Source organism: Orycteropus afer, unplaced genomic scaffold (assembly GCF_000298275.1).
Source record: "Orycteropus afer afer isolate SDZICR_OR568_19922 unplaced genomic scaffold, OryAfe1.0 scaffold00030, whole genome shotgun sequence".
Taxonomy (NCBI): domain Eukaryota; kingdom Metazoa; phylum Chordata; class Mammalia; order Tubulidentata; family Orycteropodidae; genus Orycteropus; species Orycteropus afer.
In genome coordinates, this window is record NW_006921617.1 from 14,601,157 (window position 1) to 14,616,357 (window position 15,201).

Here is a 15,201-nt window from a genome sequence, read left to right on the forward strand (position 1 = left end):
ATTTTCTTTGTTGGTTACCAAGGGTGAGAGGGGAGGGAAGGGAACAGGGAATACTGTTAGATAGATAGAGATAAGTATAGATAAGTATTGATTTGGGTGAAGACTAGGGTAATGTACCAAATGTGAGTGATCAACATGGTGGCATTGAGGAAGAAGACGACATGGAGAGGTACATGGGAGGTACAGACAACAAAGATGAACCCTTTTGAACATACAGTAGTACGTTAGCAGTGAAGGCAAACATGGGTATACGGGTGGATAGATGGTTGGACAGGCTGAACTATTAGGTATGTCTGTGCTGCAGGGAGTGTACCCAAGACCATATATAGGATTGGCAGACAATGATTCTACAAGTGTATTTGTATGTTCTATAAGAATTCCCAGGGGTATAGTAGAGCTGACAAGGGACAAGGTTGTAGTCACTTCTTGGTCACAGCCAGCTACCCAGAAGGAGTGAGTAGATGAGCCTGTGGGCTCAGGACCATAGTCACAGGGGACATCAAGCTCAACTGGCATAACATACTACACAAAACATTGTTCCACCTCCTACTTTGGCGAGTAACGACTGAGATCTTAAAAGCTTGCAAGCAACCATCTGGGTGCAATGATGGGTCTCTCCTCATCCAGAGCAAAGAAGAATGAGGAAAACCAAAGATTCATGGAAACAATTAGTCCAAGTGACTGGTATACCATGTGATCCTTAGCCTATATGACAATGAGGCCAGAAGAACTAGATGGTGCCTGGCTACTCAGAGGGGGATCTATGTAGGAGATCCTGGATAGAGAGAGAGAGAACAATGTGGAACAAAACTCAAAACCATTTGGAAAAGAAAAGGGGAGGGGGACCAGGTTTGCTGGTCTGATAGAGCCTGGTGGAACCACTGAGACTATGGCCTCTAGTTGCCCTTCAGGTCTGCAATTGAACTCACACCTTTGGCTTCCAGCCAAACAAAAGACAGGCAAATGAGTTGAACATTTGCCTGAGATAGATACACTCCTTGGAGGGAACAATCATGGGAGAAAGAAGGGATGTTTATGCACAGGGAGACAGCTCAGGGGGCAGGAGCGCATGGAGGGATGGACACAGGGAAGAGGTAACTATTGGGAGGAAGTGAGAGGGAAGCTGTTTGCATTGGGGTAAATTGTAGTCAATGTCATGAGACAAAGTATGTGTAAACTGCTATATGGAAAGTGAATTTTCTCTGTCAACTTTCACCCAAATCACAATTAAAAAAAAAAAAAAGTATCTTCCACGTGATAGCCTTTTAAATATCTGGAGATAGCTGACTTGTTCCCTGCATTAAGTTGTCTCTTCTACAGGTTAATGTTCCCAAGTCCTCCAACCCTTCCTCACAGGACATGGTTTCTAGACCTCATAATTTCTGGTCATACTTTTCTGAGTATGCTGGTCTGTGAAAGTCATTCTTAAAAAAGCACTCCCCAAAGTAAACACTGTCTTCTAGGGATGGTCTTGCCATGCTGAAATGTGTAAGATACCACATCCCTCATCATATTTTTACCGATTTAGTCAAAGACCACTTTAACTTCATTCGTATACACATTTAGTTGCTTATAGTCAACTAAACCCACCATGCTTTTCATGCCCACTTCCTTTAAGCTATGTTTATCTGTTTGGTCTTTCTGATACAAGAATAGGATTTTACAGGTATTCCCTTTCTATTTCATTTTGTTGGCATCTCTGTTAAGTCAAGCCCCTTCAGATCATTTTGGATTATAATTTTATCATTCATTAGCAATTTCATGTCAAATGAATATTGGATTATCAAGTCATCCATGTCCTGACCTGTTGTTGTTATGTGCCGTCGAGTTGGACCCAACTCATAGTGACCCCTCCTTGGGTTTCCAAGGCAGTATCACTACGGAAGTAGATTGCTCCATCTTCCTTCCGAGGAATGACTGGTGGGTTTGAACCGCCAGCCTTCTGGTTAGCAGTCAAGTGCCTACGCTACCAGAGCTCCCTGTCCTGGGCCTAATCACCAGCAAAGGTTTTGAACAGGATAGTACCAAGGACAGGGCCCAGCCATTCAGACCTGCCTCCAGGTTCACAGGGCTCACTAACTACCATTCTTTATATTTGGTCATCCTACTAATGTCACAGGAGTTCTGGTAGCATAGTGGCTAAAGCACTTGACTGCTAACCAGAAGGCTGGCGGTTCAAACCCACCAGCCACTCCTCGGAAGGAAGGTTGGGCAATCCTACTTCCGTAGTGATACTGCCTCGGAAACCCAAGGAGGGGTCGCTATGAGTCGGGGCCGACTCGACGGCACATAACAACAACAACAACAACAACTAATGTCACAGCCACACTGTAAGGTGACTGCCAGCTAATCATGCCCATGTTTAATCCCTTCCCCTTTAGTGTGGCTGGAACGTGTGACTTGCTCTTAACCAGAAGAGTATGGCAAAGGATGGGATGTCACCCCTTGATTAGGATGTATTACATAAGAATCTAGCCTATAGTAAGAAAGACTTCCTTGCTGGTTTTGAAAAAATAAGTGGCAATGTGTGAGATGTCCACATGGCAAGGAACTATGGGTGTTCTCTAGGAACTGAGGGCAGTCCCCAGCTGACAGCCAGGAATAAAATAAGGACCTCAATTTTACAGCTACAAGGAGATGAATTCTGCCAACAATCTGAGGGAGCTGGGAAATGAATCTTTCACCAGTCAAGCCACAGCTCTAGCTGGTCAGATTGTAGCTCTATCCAATATCTGCACTGCAGCCTATGAGGATGGAGAACAGAGGAAGCAGCTAAGTCACGTGCAGATTCCTGTCCCACAGAAACTGTCAGTTAATAAATAGGTGGTGTTTTAAGCTGTTAAATTTGTATTATTTGTTGTTGCAAAATAGGAAACTAATATGACCAGTAAATGCACTTAATTATTCTGTAATCTAGCACCTATATCTTGTGCTTAAGGGTATCACTGCCAAGTAATGAAAGCTAGGTATTTTGTATTTCATTTTCCTAAAGGAACCAATAATTCTGTAAAAGTAAGGAAATCAAATTAGGTTCACCTGCTTTACTCTTAGTAAACTCATTCTGATGATCAAAGATTATCCTTTTGAAAAATCTATTCTCAAATCTTTCTTGAAGACAAACTCCCCATGCTTCATAGTGTGTAGAAACTACCCACATCCCCTTCTCGAAAATCAAGATTACATTTGCTTACAGCTAGTTTTCTGATGCCCTTAATTTTTCTTGATTTTAAGCTATCTGAGGGCAAGAACCATCTATTCTTCTTTGTATACTCCACAGTGCTGAGCATAGCACCTTTCATTTTACAAGGTAATTTCAACTTAAAAGCTGTGAAAATAATTTATGATTGAAAAATACTATTTGTATATGGTTGCTGCAAATCTTCAAAAGTAGACTTAATCAGATGCTAGGACCTTCAGTTGATATGGATGACCTGGATAGGAATAATGTTGTTGTTGTTGTTATGTACTATCGAGTCGGCCCTGACTCATAGCGACCCCTCCTTGGGTTTCCAAGGCAGTATCACTACAGAAGTAGATTACCCCATCTTCCTTCCGAGGAGTGGCTGGTGGGTTTGAACCACCAGCCTTCTGGTTAGCAGTCAAGTGCCTTAAGCACTATGCTACCAGAGCTCCTGGATAGGAATAATACTCAGATTTTATCTGCAGGTCATGTTTCCTCCCTCTTTGGCTTTACAGATTACTGTGATAGCCAACCATATATCTGCTCATGACACTTGGAAACAAAAATCCCTTAATGATAATTTTGTGACCTGAAAGAACTAGTCTAGCTTCCAGAGTAGCCCAATTTATAGTGCTATTGAAATAGCTCAGGCACTGAGAAAATCCAAAGTAACCAGTCTTTCATTCAATAGATAGTTACTGGCATTATCCACAAATTGTTGGTTATTCCTCCCTTCAATACGTGGGGCTTAATTTCCCTCTCCTTAATGATATATTTGACTATGGTGGAAGTGATGGTGAGAGACCTCCAATGTTAAGTCATAAAAGGAATTCTTGCTTTTCCCTTGCTCTCTCTTAGATCACTTGTTCTGGAGATAGCCAGTTGCCATGTTGTGAGGACACTCAAATGATTTCACACAGTGAGGAATTAAGACTTCCTGCCAACAGCCAACAAGGAACTGAAAACTTCTGCCAAAAGTCACGTGAATGACCCTCTTGGAGGAGATCCTCTAGCCCAAGTCGAGGCTTCAGATGACTGCAGCCCTGGTTGATAGCTTGACTGTAATCTCATGAGAGATAATGATCCAGAACTACTCAGCTAAGCTGTTCCTGGGTTCCTAATCCACAGAAACTATGAGATAATAAATGTTCATTGTTTTAAGTTGTCAAGTTTTAGGATAATTTCTTATGCAGCAATAAATAGCCAATGTAAACAAAGTCAGAATTTTTGCTTACCTTGTAGTATTGTAAAATTCTTGATGAGCTGACCATGCTTGGAGTCTACCAGCTTCATTTCTTCCATAATCACTGATAAGTTGGCCACTTCAGTATCTAACCTTGATCTCATCGTATCTTGCTGCATCCTGAGAGAAACAGAATCCAAACGGATGTTGGCCAGTGTATTATTCAAGGAGGTCAGATCATCTGTGTGTTTGGTTAGAGTATCTGTGCAAGTGGTCCTGACTTCATTCAGGTTGCTGGTCAGTGTCCGCAGGTGGTGGGCTGTGTAACTGATGTTGCTAATAATGTTCACAATGTCTGTCTCAAAGAGCTGGAAGCGCTCCTCCAATTGGCTGAACTTGATGGCCGTCCTGTTCTCTGCATCCTTGTGTAAGTCCTGAAGGTCTTTCAGGTTTTGTTCATTGGCTTGTGAGACAGTGGTGATGTTGTCCATCTGACCTGTGAATGAGTTGAGCTGGCTGTTCATGTCCTCTAGGGTGTCATTGTTGGCTTTGGCCAAGGCAGAGTTGTTGGCAGCCAGAGTCTGCAAACTTTGTACTTTCTCCTTCAGCCAATCAGTGTCCTTCTTTGCTTGAAGGAAAACCTGCTGCAGATTTTGGAAGTCATTCTTGATTCGCTGGATAGCTTGGGTGGTGTCATCTACAGACCGCTGCAGATTAGTGATTAGGTTCCTTTGCTGCACTTGGGTCAGGTTCAGGTTGTTGAGGTTCATAATGACCACATTATGAGAATACATTTGGTTCTGCAGATTGCCTTGGAGGATGCTAGTATCTTGTTGCAGATTGGTGACATAGCCATTATATGCCTGTAGGGTTTTATTTACAGTGGTGATGAGAAAAGAGTTATTCTCCAAAGTTTCTTTCAGTTGACTCTGCCTGTCCACCAGTGCATCACCACTTGCTTGTAACTTCTCCAACGTATCTTTGTTCTTGCTAGTTTTTTCTGTAATCTCACGAAGTTGTTGACGTAGATCCAGAATGTCTGATCTGAAGGTAGAGAGTTCTGAGTTGGTGCTTATAGCTTTCTTCCCAGTTTGGTCCCCTGGAATAAGAAATGTTTTTACTTAAAATGGTGGAATGGAGAAATATTCAGGTAATGTCAAACACCACAAAGATATTTAACTGGTAATGCACCCTATGGTGCATATAAAATGTGTGGTATATGCAAAGTGCTCTGCATTAGTGAAACCCACATATCTACTAAACTGGGCCCTAAGGAGTCAGAAAGGGTGCTTTGTATCAGGACTGACAACTTGGGTGAACACCTTTCTCAAAGGAGAGGGAGCTTTCCTTGTCCTAGGCCACTAGATACAACATCAAGAAGGAAATAATCTATTGCTTTTTAAGTTTACCATTTTTTTAAAATGAAAACAAAAATCAAGGAAGAGAATAGGTTGGAAACTGTTACTTTATAGGATATGCATTTCTATAATTCTTCTATGCAATTTAAGATATTTTAAATAGAAATTTACAGAGAATTTCATAGAACAGTTTTTAATTAAGGGTATTTGTGTTACTTTTAGATCAGATCAAAGGTTTTATTTGGCATGTAGTAGTTTTATTGTGGGGGGGAGGGGATCAATTCCAAAACTGGTCCTTCACTTTAAAAGTCTTTGACTTAAATCATGAGGAAACACTCAACACATTGACACAAAAATTTAATGTCTTTTTGGGTGAACGTGAGCTTATAGCAATATCATTTTAAAAAGCTGTGGATTGCTACAAAATAGGGTTAGGGCATTCAACTTAATGTTTCACTCCCATTGCAGATTACCTAATTTTTTCAGGTCACTTTCAACTGCTGTGAGTTTATCATCATAGGTTTGGCGAGATGTCTCCATGCCACCTGTAACATTGTCCATTTTCTCTACAACTGAAATACAAAAAACAATGCATTCATATACATACCTGTTTATATTTTATTTTTCAGTTTCAAGATGAGAGATTCTCTCATTATAGAATAAACATATTGAGACAAAAAGAATATAATTGAAATAAAATACGGGAGAAGAGCTATCATTTTAGACAAATAAATAACATACTTGCCACAAAACACAGTGGAAGTTTAGTTGGTTGAGAATTGCACATTCTTAACTCTCCTCAGGATCGGGTAATGCCTTAGATGTTTTAGAAATAGTTTTGAATTAACTTTTAAATTTTTATGTGTTACAGAAATCCTCAATCAGTGCTATTTCCTATGGAGGCACAGAACATTGTAATCATTTGTAAAAGTTTGTCACCCCTCAGCATCCCTAACATTCTTGGCAGGTGGGACTTGTTTACCTACAAGGAGATTCCATGGCAAAGCACCCAGCTGGTCTGCATGCAAAGTCACTGTAGAAGGGACTCTCGGGCAAGAGTGTCTGCTACTCTAAGTCAGGAGTTCCACCAGAGGCCTAAAGACCTGCTTCTCTTCAGTGACGACTGAATTTTTAGTTTATCAGTTTTCAAGATGATGCCTAAGTGGTGTCTATTTGATCTACCAAGAAGATTTATTTATTTTTTTTTAGCACTTTCTTGATTGCTGTGGTAGGGAAAGTTAGTGATGTAGCATTACATAAAAGCTTCTGTTGATCATGTTCTCAGAAGGTAGTAATTCTCTATTGTTAAACATTTTTTTTTTTTTATCATTCTAAAATGTCTAAGAAGAGTGTATTTCTCCAGAAGTGACTGCTGGGAGATCCAACCTCTAGCAGCTTAGGGTAAAGTCAGGCTGTTTGTTCTTCTTGATATAAACAAATTGTCTTTTTAAAAATAATGTTTATTTGTTGTTGTTGTTATTTATTTAGCATGATGATGCTTTGCATAGAAATTGTGAGCTCATGGATTCAAAATATTTTTTTCATCAAGTGTTCTGCCCACATATGATTATGTGAGAACATTCTCCTGGCTCCTATTAGGAAGAAGGAAGTTCCCATGTGTTTGTGTGACCTGAAGTAAACCGGCTCAGTGGATCTGGCTCATTCCCTGGAGAAGCTTACCACACTTTCCCTCGAACTTTTATAGCCTGATCATCATGAAATATGTGCACTGCACAGAATGCTTTTTCTCTCCAGCAGCCATTCCATGTGTCCTTACATCTAGAATGTTTTTCTCTGGGCTCTTCACCAAGCTAAGTCCTATTTGCTCTTCAAGATGCAGCTCATCACTTCCTGGGGGAAACGTTTGCTGAAGCACATCTCCACAGAATTCTCTTAGGAAGTAATCCCTATTACAAGCCTTACTGCATGCTGCTGCCAATGGCTTGTTGTTCGTAGCTGCCATCAAGCCAGCCCTCACTCGTAGGTACCCTATGAAGAGAATAAAACATTGCCTGTTCCTGCGCTGATCATTCCCATATCAGCTGTGGACTGGACTATTATGATCCACAGGATATTCAGAAGTAGATTTCCAGGTCTTTCTTCCTAGTCTGTCTTGGTCTGTAGGTTCCGCTGAAACCTGTTCAGCATCACAGTAATACACAAACCTCACTGACATGGCTGTGAATGAAGTGACTGGCTGGGAATGGAACTTGGGTCTACTGCATGGAAGACAAGAATTCTACCACTGACCTACCATTTCCACTTTATGATCATTTAGTGCAGGAAAGTTTGTATTCACAGTTTTGTCCCCAGCTCCTAGCTTAGTGTGTAGTACTTAGTAGGTCTTTAATAAATATTTGGTAAATACTTAAATGAATAAATGTGAATCTGTCTGCTGTCAGCTGAGGCCTGTGAAAAATTCGCTGAGTGAGAGGTTATATAAACAAACATACAAACCAACCAACCCATTGGAATTGGCAGTGAGAATGATATTTAGATGAATAATTCTTGTTTTTTAAAATTACTATATAGACAGACGTATATTTATAATTATCTGTATCTTAGGGCTGTTTGATAGACGTGCATACCCTAAAATCCCTAGAAACCCTGAAGAACATTTGCATTTTAGCAGAGCTAAATTTCTCACAACTAAAATATGGAATGTTTACAAGTTTAGGTTCAGTTTTGATCCCCAAATACACACATATGCCTCAGTCTGTCTTCAAACCACATGCAGGATCTTAAGTCCTACCCTTCTTTCCTGGAAGCCAAAGAAACCTCTAAATATGCTGATAGTCATTTTCTACCCTCTCTAATTTGTATTCCATTTTAGTTTCAAAAAAACACAGAACTGCTATGCAGAAAACTCAGTTTGTCTTAGAGTAAAAGAAATAAATGCATTTATTTAAAAAAAAAAAAAAAAAACTCTTACCTTTCTCTTTTGTGTAGCAAGGAAACTAACTAGCTGCCCTACCTACAAGTGCTAATTAACTAGTTACATGCACTGGTGTGTGTATGTGTGTGTCTGCCTTTGAAAACAGGAGCTTGGTATAAAGCTCCAAACTTTAGGCTTGCAAAGATGGCAGCTTGCCTAACAAACAGTAGACTGATTGAGACCCAGAACCAGCACTCATACAATAGCACTCAGCATTTCTGTCTCTCCTTCCTCTTATTAGCACAAGTTCTCAGTTAGGAAAGGAGTGGCAGGATCATCCTATCATGCCTTGGAAACTTCCAGTCTACACATGAAGGTTCAGTTCGTAGATCACTCTCACATGAAGAAAACTAACATGAATCCCAGAAGGGTTGCCAGCAGTCTGTTTTCCATGGGTTACCCTTTATTGGGAACTGTCTTGTTTTTTTTGTGGGAAAAAAATTTATAACACATTTGCCATTTCAGTCATTTTCATGTGTACAACTCCATCACACTAATTACACTCATCATGTAGTGCAACTATCACCACTATCTGTTTCCAAATTTTCTCCACCCTTAACAGAAACTCAGTGTCTACCCGGTAATACCTCCTTTTCTTCCCTCCCCCCAGCCTCTGGTAACTACTAATAAACTTTGGTCTCTATGTATTTGACTATTCTAGATATTTCCTGTAAACGGGATCCTATGATAGTTGTCCTTTTGTGCCTAATTTCACTCAGTGTAATGAGTTCAAGGTTTTTCTAGTTCACAGCATGTACTAGAACTTCTATCATTGAGTAATATTCCACTGTATATATGTACTGCATTTTGTTTATTCATTTATCTGTTGATGGACACTGGAGTTATTTTCATCTTTTGGCTACTGTGAGTAGTGCTACAATTTGGTGTATGGAACTGTTTCTTGACAGAGTGTTTTTCTTCAGACTATTAGTGTATCAGGTATTATACCTTAAGAATTATCCTTTTTCAAGTACCCAAAGTCTAATTCTCTTGGATAATCTGGCAATGGCTCTAGAGGATGGCTTCGGGCCTAAGGCAGTCGCCTGCCAAGCTCAAGGCTGGTGGGTTTTCCCCGCCACGTAGACCTGGCCTTCCCTTAGGAGCTCTGGTAGCTTAGTGCCTAAAGTACTGGACTGCTAACCAGAAGGCTGGTGGTTCAAACCCACCAGCCACTCCTCAAAAGGAAGACTGGGCAATCTACTTCCATAGTGATAATGCCTCAGAAACCCAAGGAAGGGTCGCTATGAGTCGGGTCCAACTTGACAGCAGATAACAACAACACAACAACAATCTGGCAATACTACTATTCCCATAAAAATATACTGGTATCTAAAGACAAATGGAAGCAATTAGTCCAAGGGACTGGGAGACCGTGCGATCCTCAGCTTATATGACCATGAGACCAGAAGAACTGGATGGTGCCTGGCTACCACTGTCAACCGCTCGGAGGGGGATCTATGTAGCAGATCTTGGATAGCGTGGGAGAACTATGTCAAAAAAAACCTCAAAAAAGGGACCAGGTTTGCTGGTCTGATAGAGCCTGATGGAATCCCTAAGACTATGGCCTCTAGCTGCCCTTCAGGTCTGGAATTGAGCCCACTCTGTGGCTTCCAGCCAAACAGAAGACAGGCATCTGAGCTGAACATTTACATCAGGTATATAAACTCCTTGGAGAGCTCAATCATGGGTGAATAGAAGGGCTGTGTATGCATGGGGAGACAGCTTGAGGGACAGGTATGCATGGGAATGAAGGACACAGGGAAGAGGTAACAATGGGAAGGAAGTGGGAAGAGAGCTCTTGCACTGTGGGAAATTACAGTCAATCTCATGAGACAAAAGTGTATGTGAACTGCTGTATGGAAAATGATTTTGCTCTATAAACTTTCACCCAAATCACAATAATTTTTTTTTTTAAGTGTATTGGTATCATTCCTTGGTCGGGGCCACTAACACCTTCTCTTCCTCTGCCTTAATGCTACCCATCCCGCCAAGCCTCACCTCCCCAACAACTAAGCTTTCCCTAATGATTTGATTCCATATCAGACCTAAACCAAACCAAACCAAACCAAACTCACTGCCATCAAGTGGAATCTGACTCATAGAGAGGCCTCCTTGGGTTTCTGAGGCGGTATCTCTACAGAAGTAGATTGCCCAATCTTCCTTCCGAGGAGTGGCTGGTGGGTTTGAACCTCCAGCCTTCTAGTTAGCAAATGCCTTAGGCATTATGCCACCAGAGCTCCTATTCTAGGAATAGGAATGCTGAATTAAAGGAGAGTCTTACACAGAAAGATTAAGATTTCTGTCTGTCTTCTTTATCTTAGCTGCCTTAAGCTTAACTGCTGGGCACAAAAAATGAATAGGATTTTCTTGAGCAGAGAATGTGCTAGAGGAAACACGACCCATTGAACTTTGGTGATGGCTCCTGCCATCAGAGCTCTACTAACTAATGATAAAACACCCAGGGCAGAGAACACATGGAGCTGGGTCTGTCCAAGACCAGGCTTTCTGCAATGTGGTTGTGGCTCACGCACAGTCCCTATCTCAATGATTCAGCAGTTTCCCGGCTTGCTCAGCAAATTTTCTAGAAGGAACTTAGTTACAACTTGTAGCTGTTTTAAGTGGCATAAAAGAAGTTAATAACAGTTTTGAGGAAAATAGTATAGAGTTACCTTTGTCATCTGTGATAAATAAAGGAGTTGCTATTTATAGGTAAAAAAGACACAGGGAAACAGCAGGGAAGAGGTAGAGGAGAGCTGTCACCTTGTTGGGATTGTAATCAGTTTCAAGAAACAAAATATATATGAACTATTAATGTAAAACAAATCTGCTTTGTAAAGTTGCACCCAAATCACAGGTTTTTTTTTTTTTTTTCCTAAAGAGTTTCTGTTTCATTTCTACCTTACTGTACTTCTTTCACAGATTTTTTTTTTTTTTTCCTCTTAAGGAAGAGCGTTTTCTAGACTTTAAAGGGAGATGTGAAGGGAGAACTGGGTCTTATCTTTCTGCCTCTTACAATGTTGCGTGGCCAGGAGTTTATCAACAAGAAAGAGGAATCGACATTTTAGTTTATGAAGACTGTGTTGGAAACCAAAATTATATTTTGTGTTGTCTTCTTTGTATCAGCAGAGTTCTAAAGGATGGGAGCCCTGGAGTAAAAAGAGGGGCGAGAAAGTCATTTTGCCTCCACTGTCCTTGCTCCCTCAATCTCGCTCCCCTTCATCCTGGCTAGATACACCAAACCAATCAGGATTTGAGATTTCTAGGTAGAGCTTTGAGGGGCAGCAATCCTCAAAGTACAGATTTGCTTAGAAGCCCTGGGTATCGACTGATTGCCTTCACAGAAGTCAGGCCTAATCTACAATCCATCCATCCTTCCTCCCGTTAACTCATTCAGTTAACTTCACTGACATTTGTTAAGTACCATGAGGTTAGGTGCTAATGGGAGATAGAATAAATAAATGAGAGTTTCTTGTCCACAGAGGCTTATAGTTTGGTGGATGAAGCCATGGATCATAATAACATAACAAGGACTTGTTGTTGTTGTTGTTGTTATTTGCCGTCGAGTCGGCCTCGACTCATAGCGACCCCTCCTTGGGTTTCCGAGGCAGTATCACTACGGAAGTAGGATTGCCCAACCTTCCTAACAAGGACTAGGAGTAAATAAAGGGTGCTATGGAGCTCTGGGGGAGATCTGGTAGCGTAGTGCCTGAGGCACTTGACTGCTAACCAGAAGGCTGGTGGTTCAAACCCACCAGCCACTCCTCGGAAGGAAGATGGGGCAATCTACTTCTGCAGTGATACTGCCTCGGAAACCCAAGGAGGGTTCACTATGAGTGAGGTCTGACTTGACGGCACATAACAACAACATTGAACAAACAGCAGGACACCTAACACAACTCTCAGGGGTGCCCTGCAGGACATGTATAAGTGAGACATAAAGAACAAGAAGGAGTCATTGAGGTGGAGAGCAGAGAAAAAGTGTTCCAGGGAAATGGGCCAGTGCATGTAAAACATGTCAGAGCTGGAAAGAACTTTCCAATATGAAAATAAACAAACAAACAAACACAGATGCAACATCTATACCTTAAAAACAAGCAACACTTTCCTTTGGATCTTTCTCTATGATTCTGAAGGCACAAAGATCCTAGACATTATTTCCTAGCAGAGGTAAAAATGATAAAACATAGTGGCATGCTCTTCACAACACTCTCATCTCTCTCAGTAGTGTTTACTTTCATGATATCATATACTGTTGAGTCCAAAACGTACCTACTAAATGGTGGTGTGATTATGAGTTTCCCTACCACAGTGGCTCACTAGAAAAAGTCATGGAGAAATGTGTAATGTCTAAATAATCTAGTAAAAAATAAAGAGAGCCAGTCAGGATTATGACCTGGAATATAGAAAATCCTCCTTTTCTTCACTAGGCTCTTATTCCTACCCTCTGCCCTAGCCCTGGCCATGACTTAATAATAGCCTTACTTGATCAAATACTCTGTTGCTTCATCTAAAAACCTGAGAGACCCTAGGTTAGATTAACTCCTCACAAATGGACAAGATGTCCTGATACTTTTCCAACTTTCCACTGCCCAAATTAAACAGTTAACAAACTACATGATGCACACTATTTTCCACGTTTATGGCCTTAGAGGTAAACGGAAAAGCCTTGAGTATACGGAGTATTTTTAACATGTTGTGCTATTCAGTGGCTCCAAACCAAAACCAAACTCACTGCCATCAAGTTAATTCCAACTCATAACAACCTCCACTGGGTTTCCAAAGCTGTAAATCTTTACAGAAGCAGACTGCCTCATCCTTGTTCCGCAGAGCAGCTGATGGGTTTGAACCATCGATGTTTTGGTCAGCAGCCAAATGCCTTCACTACTACACCTAAATGCAATTATGAAGATGAAAGAAAAGAACAGAGAAATAGAGCCACTGTCTCAGGGACCAACTATAGGACTGGTGGTTAGTTAAATCATACCATTTTTGTTCATCCTAATCACCATGAAAAGTGGCATTATTATCGCCATTTTACAGATAAGAAATGAGAAAGTCAAAGAGATTCATATCTGGGTTATATAGCCAGGTAGACTTAGCATGATGCGTGGCACACTAGCAAGCACTTAATAAGTATTTACAATTCTAAATCAAATGGAAGAATCAGACTGGGACTGACTAGCTCCAAAATCCATCCTCATTTGAGCAGACTGTTTCCTCAGGAAACCACTAAACACCAGCTAAGTGTAAGCAAGGAGAAGGGTGGGAAAAATTAAACTTTGGAGAGGATTCCCTCTGAATCTTTCTCTTCCTGGGTCAAATATGTAGGCAAAGGCATAGAGAAAGGATTATGTGGAAAGTCTTTGCTGTTAACCTGTCAGTTCTGAGGGCAGGCAGCTGAGGTGAGTGCTGAGTGAAGGTTCTGAAAATCAGCAGACATCACATGGGCCTGTATGCTAAAACCACACGGACATGTTCTGTTTCACATGTCTTTGACAGGAAAGTTTTTGTGACTGTTTCCTATAAAAAGGTTATATATAGTCCATGATTTCAAATCATGACACCTTCTACCTGTTGTCTCTGGAATGGGTGTGGAGGAAGGGGAACTACTCTGTCTGTCTGTAGGATTCCATTTACTTTAAACCAGCCAAAGTGAAAGACAGCCTAATGTACTATAAAGTGTATTTGAGGTGGCTGTGCTGTCTCTGAGGAGTGCTGATGGCTCAGTGGTTAAAGCATTCAGCTGCTAACCCAAAAGCTGCCGGTTGGAACCCACCAGCCAGTCTGTGGGAGAAAGATGAGGTACTCTGTTTCTATAAAGATTTACAGCTTTGGAAACCATATGGGGCAATTCTACTCTGTCCTATAGAGTTGCTATGAGTTGGAATCAACTCGATGGCAGTGGGTTTGTTTTTTTTTTTGGTTTGGTGCTGTCTCTGTTGAATTTCTAAAGGGCAGTATTTTATGGAGCCATATAAACAACCGTGTCTACTGTAAATATGCTAAAGAGAGAAAAAAGGAATTAACTGGCCAGTCCCTGGATGAAGTAAGTGGTATCTCTGGAGATCTTGTGTTCTGCTTATCCTCTGTCAGTATAGCCTGTGTGCTGACTCCAAGTTTCCATAAGGCCTCTTTTAGAGATTAAGATGAAAAAAGAAAGAAGAGGGAGGAGCTAGAAACAGGTAGGAAAAAGCAACAAAGAAGAACAGTTTTTATAACTTATAACCAAAATAAACAAACAAAAACAACCCAGTTATCATTGCGTTGATTCCGACGCATGGGGACCCACGTGTCACAACAGACCTGTGCTTCCCAGAGGTTTCAATGGCTGATTTTCCAGAATTAGATTGCCAGGTCTTTCTTCCTCTTATTCTTTAGCAGCCAAATATATAAACCATCTGCACCACCCAGGGACTCTTTTTTTTTTTTTTTAATTTTATTTGGATTTGGGTGAAAATTTACAGAGTAAATTCACTTTTCATACAGCAGTTCACATATACTTCGTCTCATGTCATTGACCAAAATTTACAATACAACAGCTCCC

The 15,201-nt window shown here is 40.9% G+C and overlaps 1 protein-coding gene across 1 annotated transcript in view; it reads right to left on the reverse strand.

Annotated features, from left to right (window-relative positions):
• The window catches only part of COLEC12 (collectin subfamily member 12), a 100,697-nt gene that overhangs the window by 68,797 nt on the left and 16,699 nt on the right, over nucleotides 1-15,201 (reverse strand). Inside the window, exons 3-4 of the mRNA XM_042780254.1 lie at nucleotides 6,196-6,294; nucleotides 4,417-5,463 (exon numbers count right to left, since the gene is read on the reverse strand). Coding sequence (XP_042636188.1) covers nucleotides 4,417-5,463; nucleotides 6,196-6,294 — 1,146 coding nt within the window. The remainder of the gene's footprint in view (nucleotides 1-4,416; nucleotides 5,464-6,195; nucleotides 6,295-15,201) is intronic.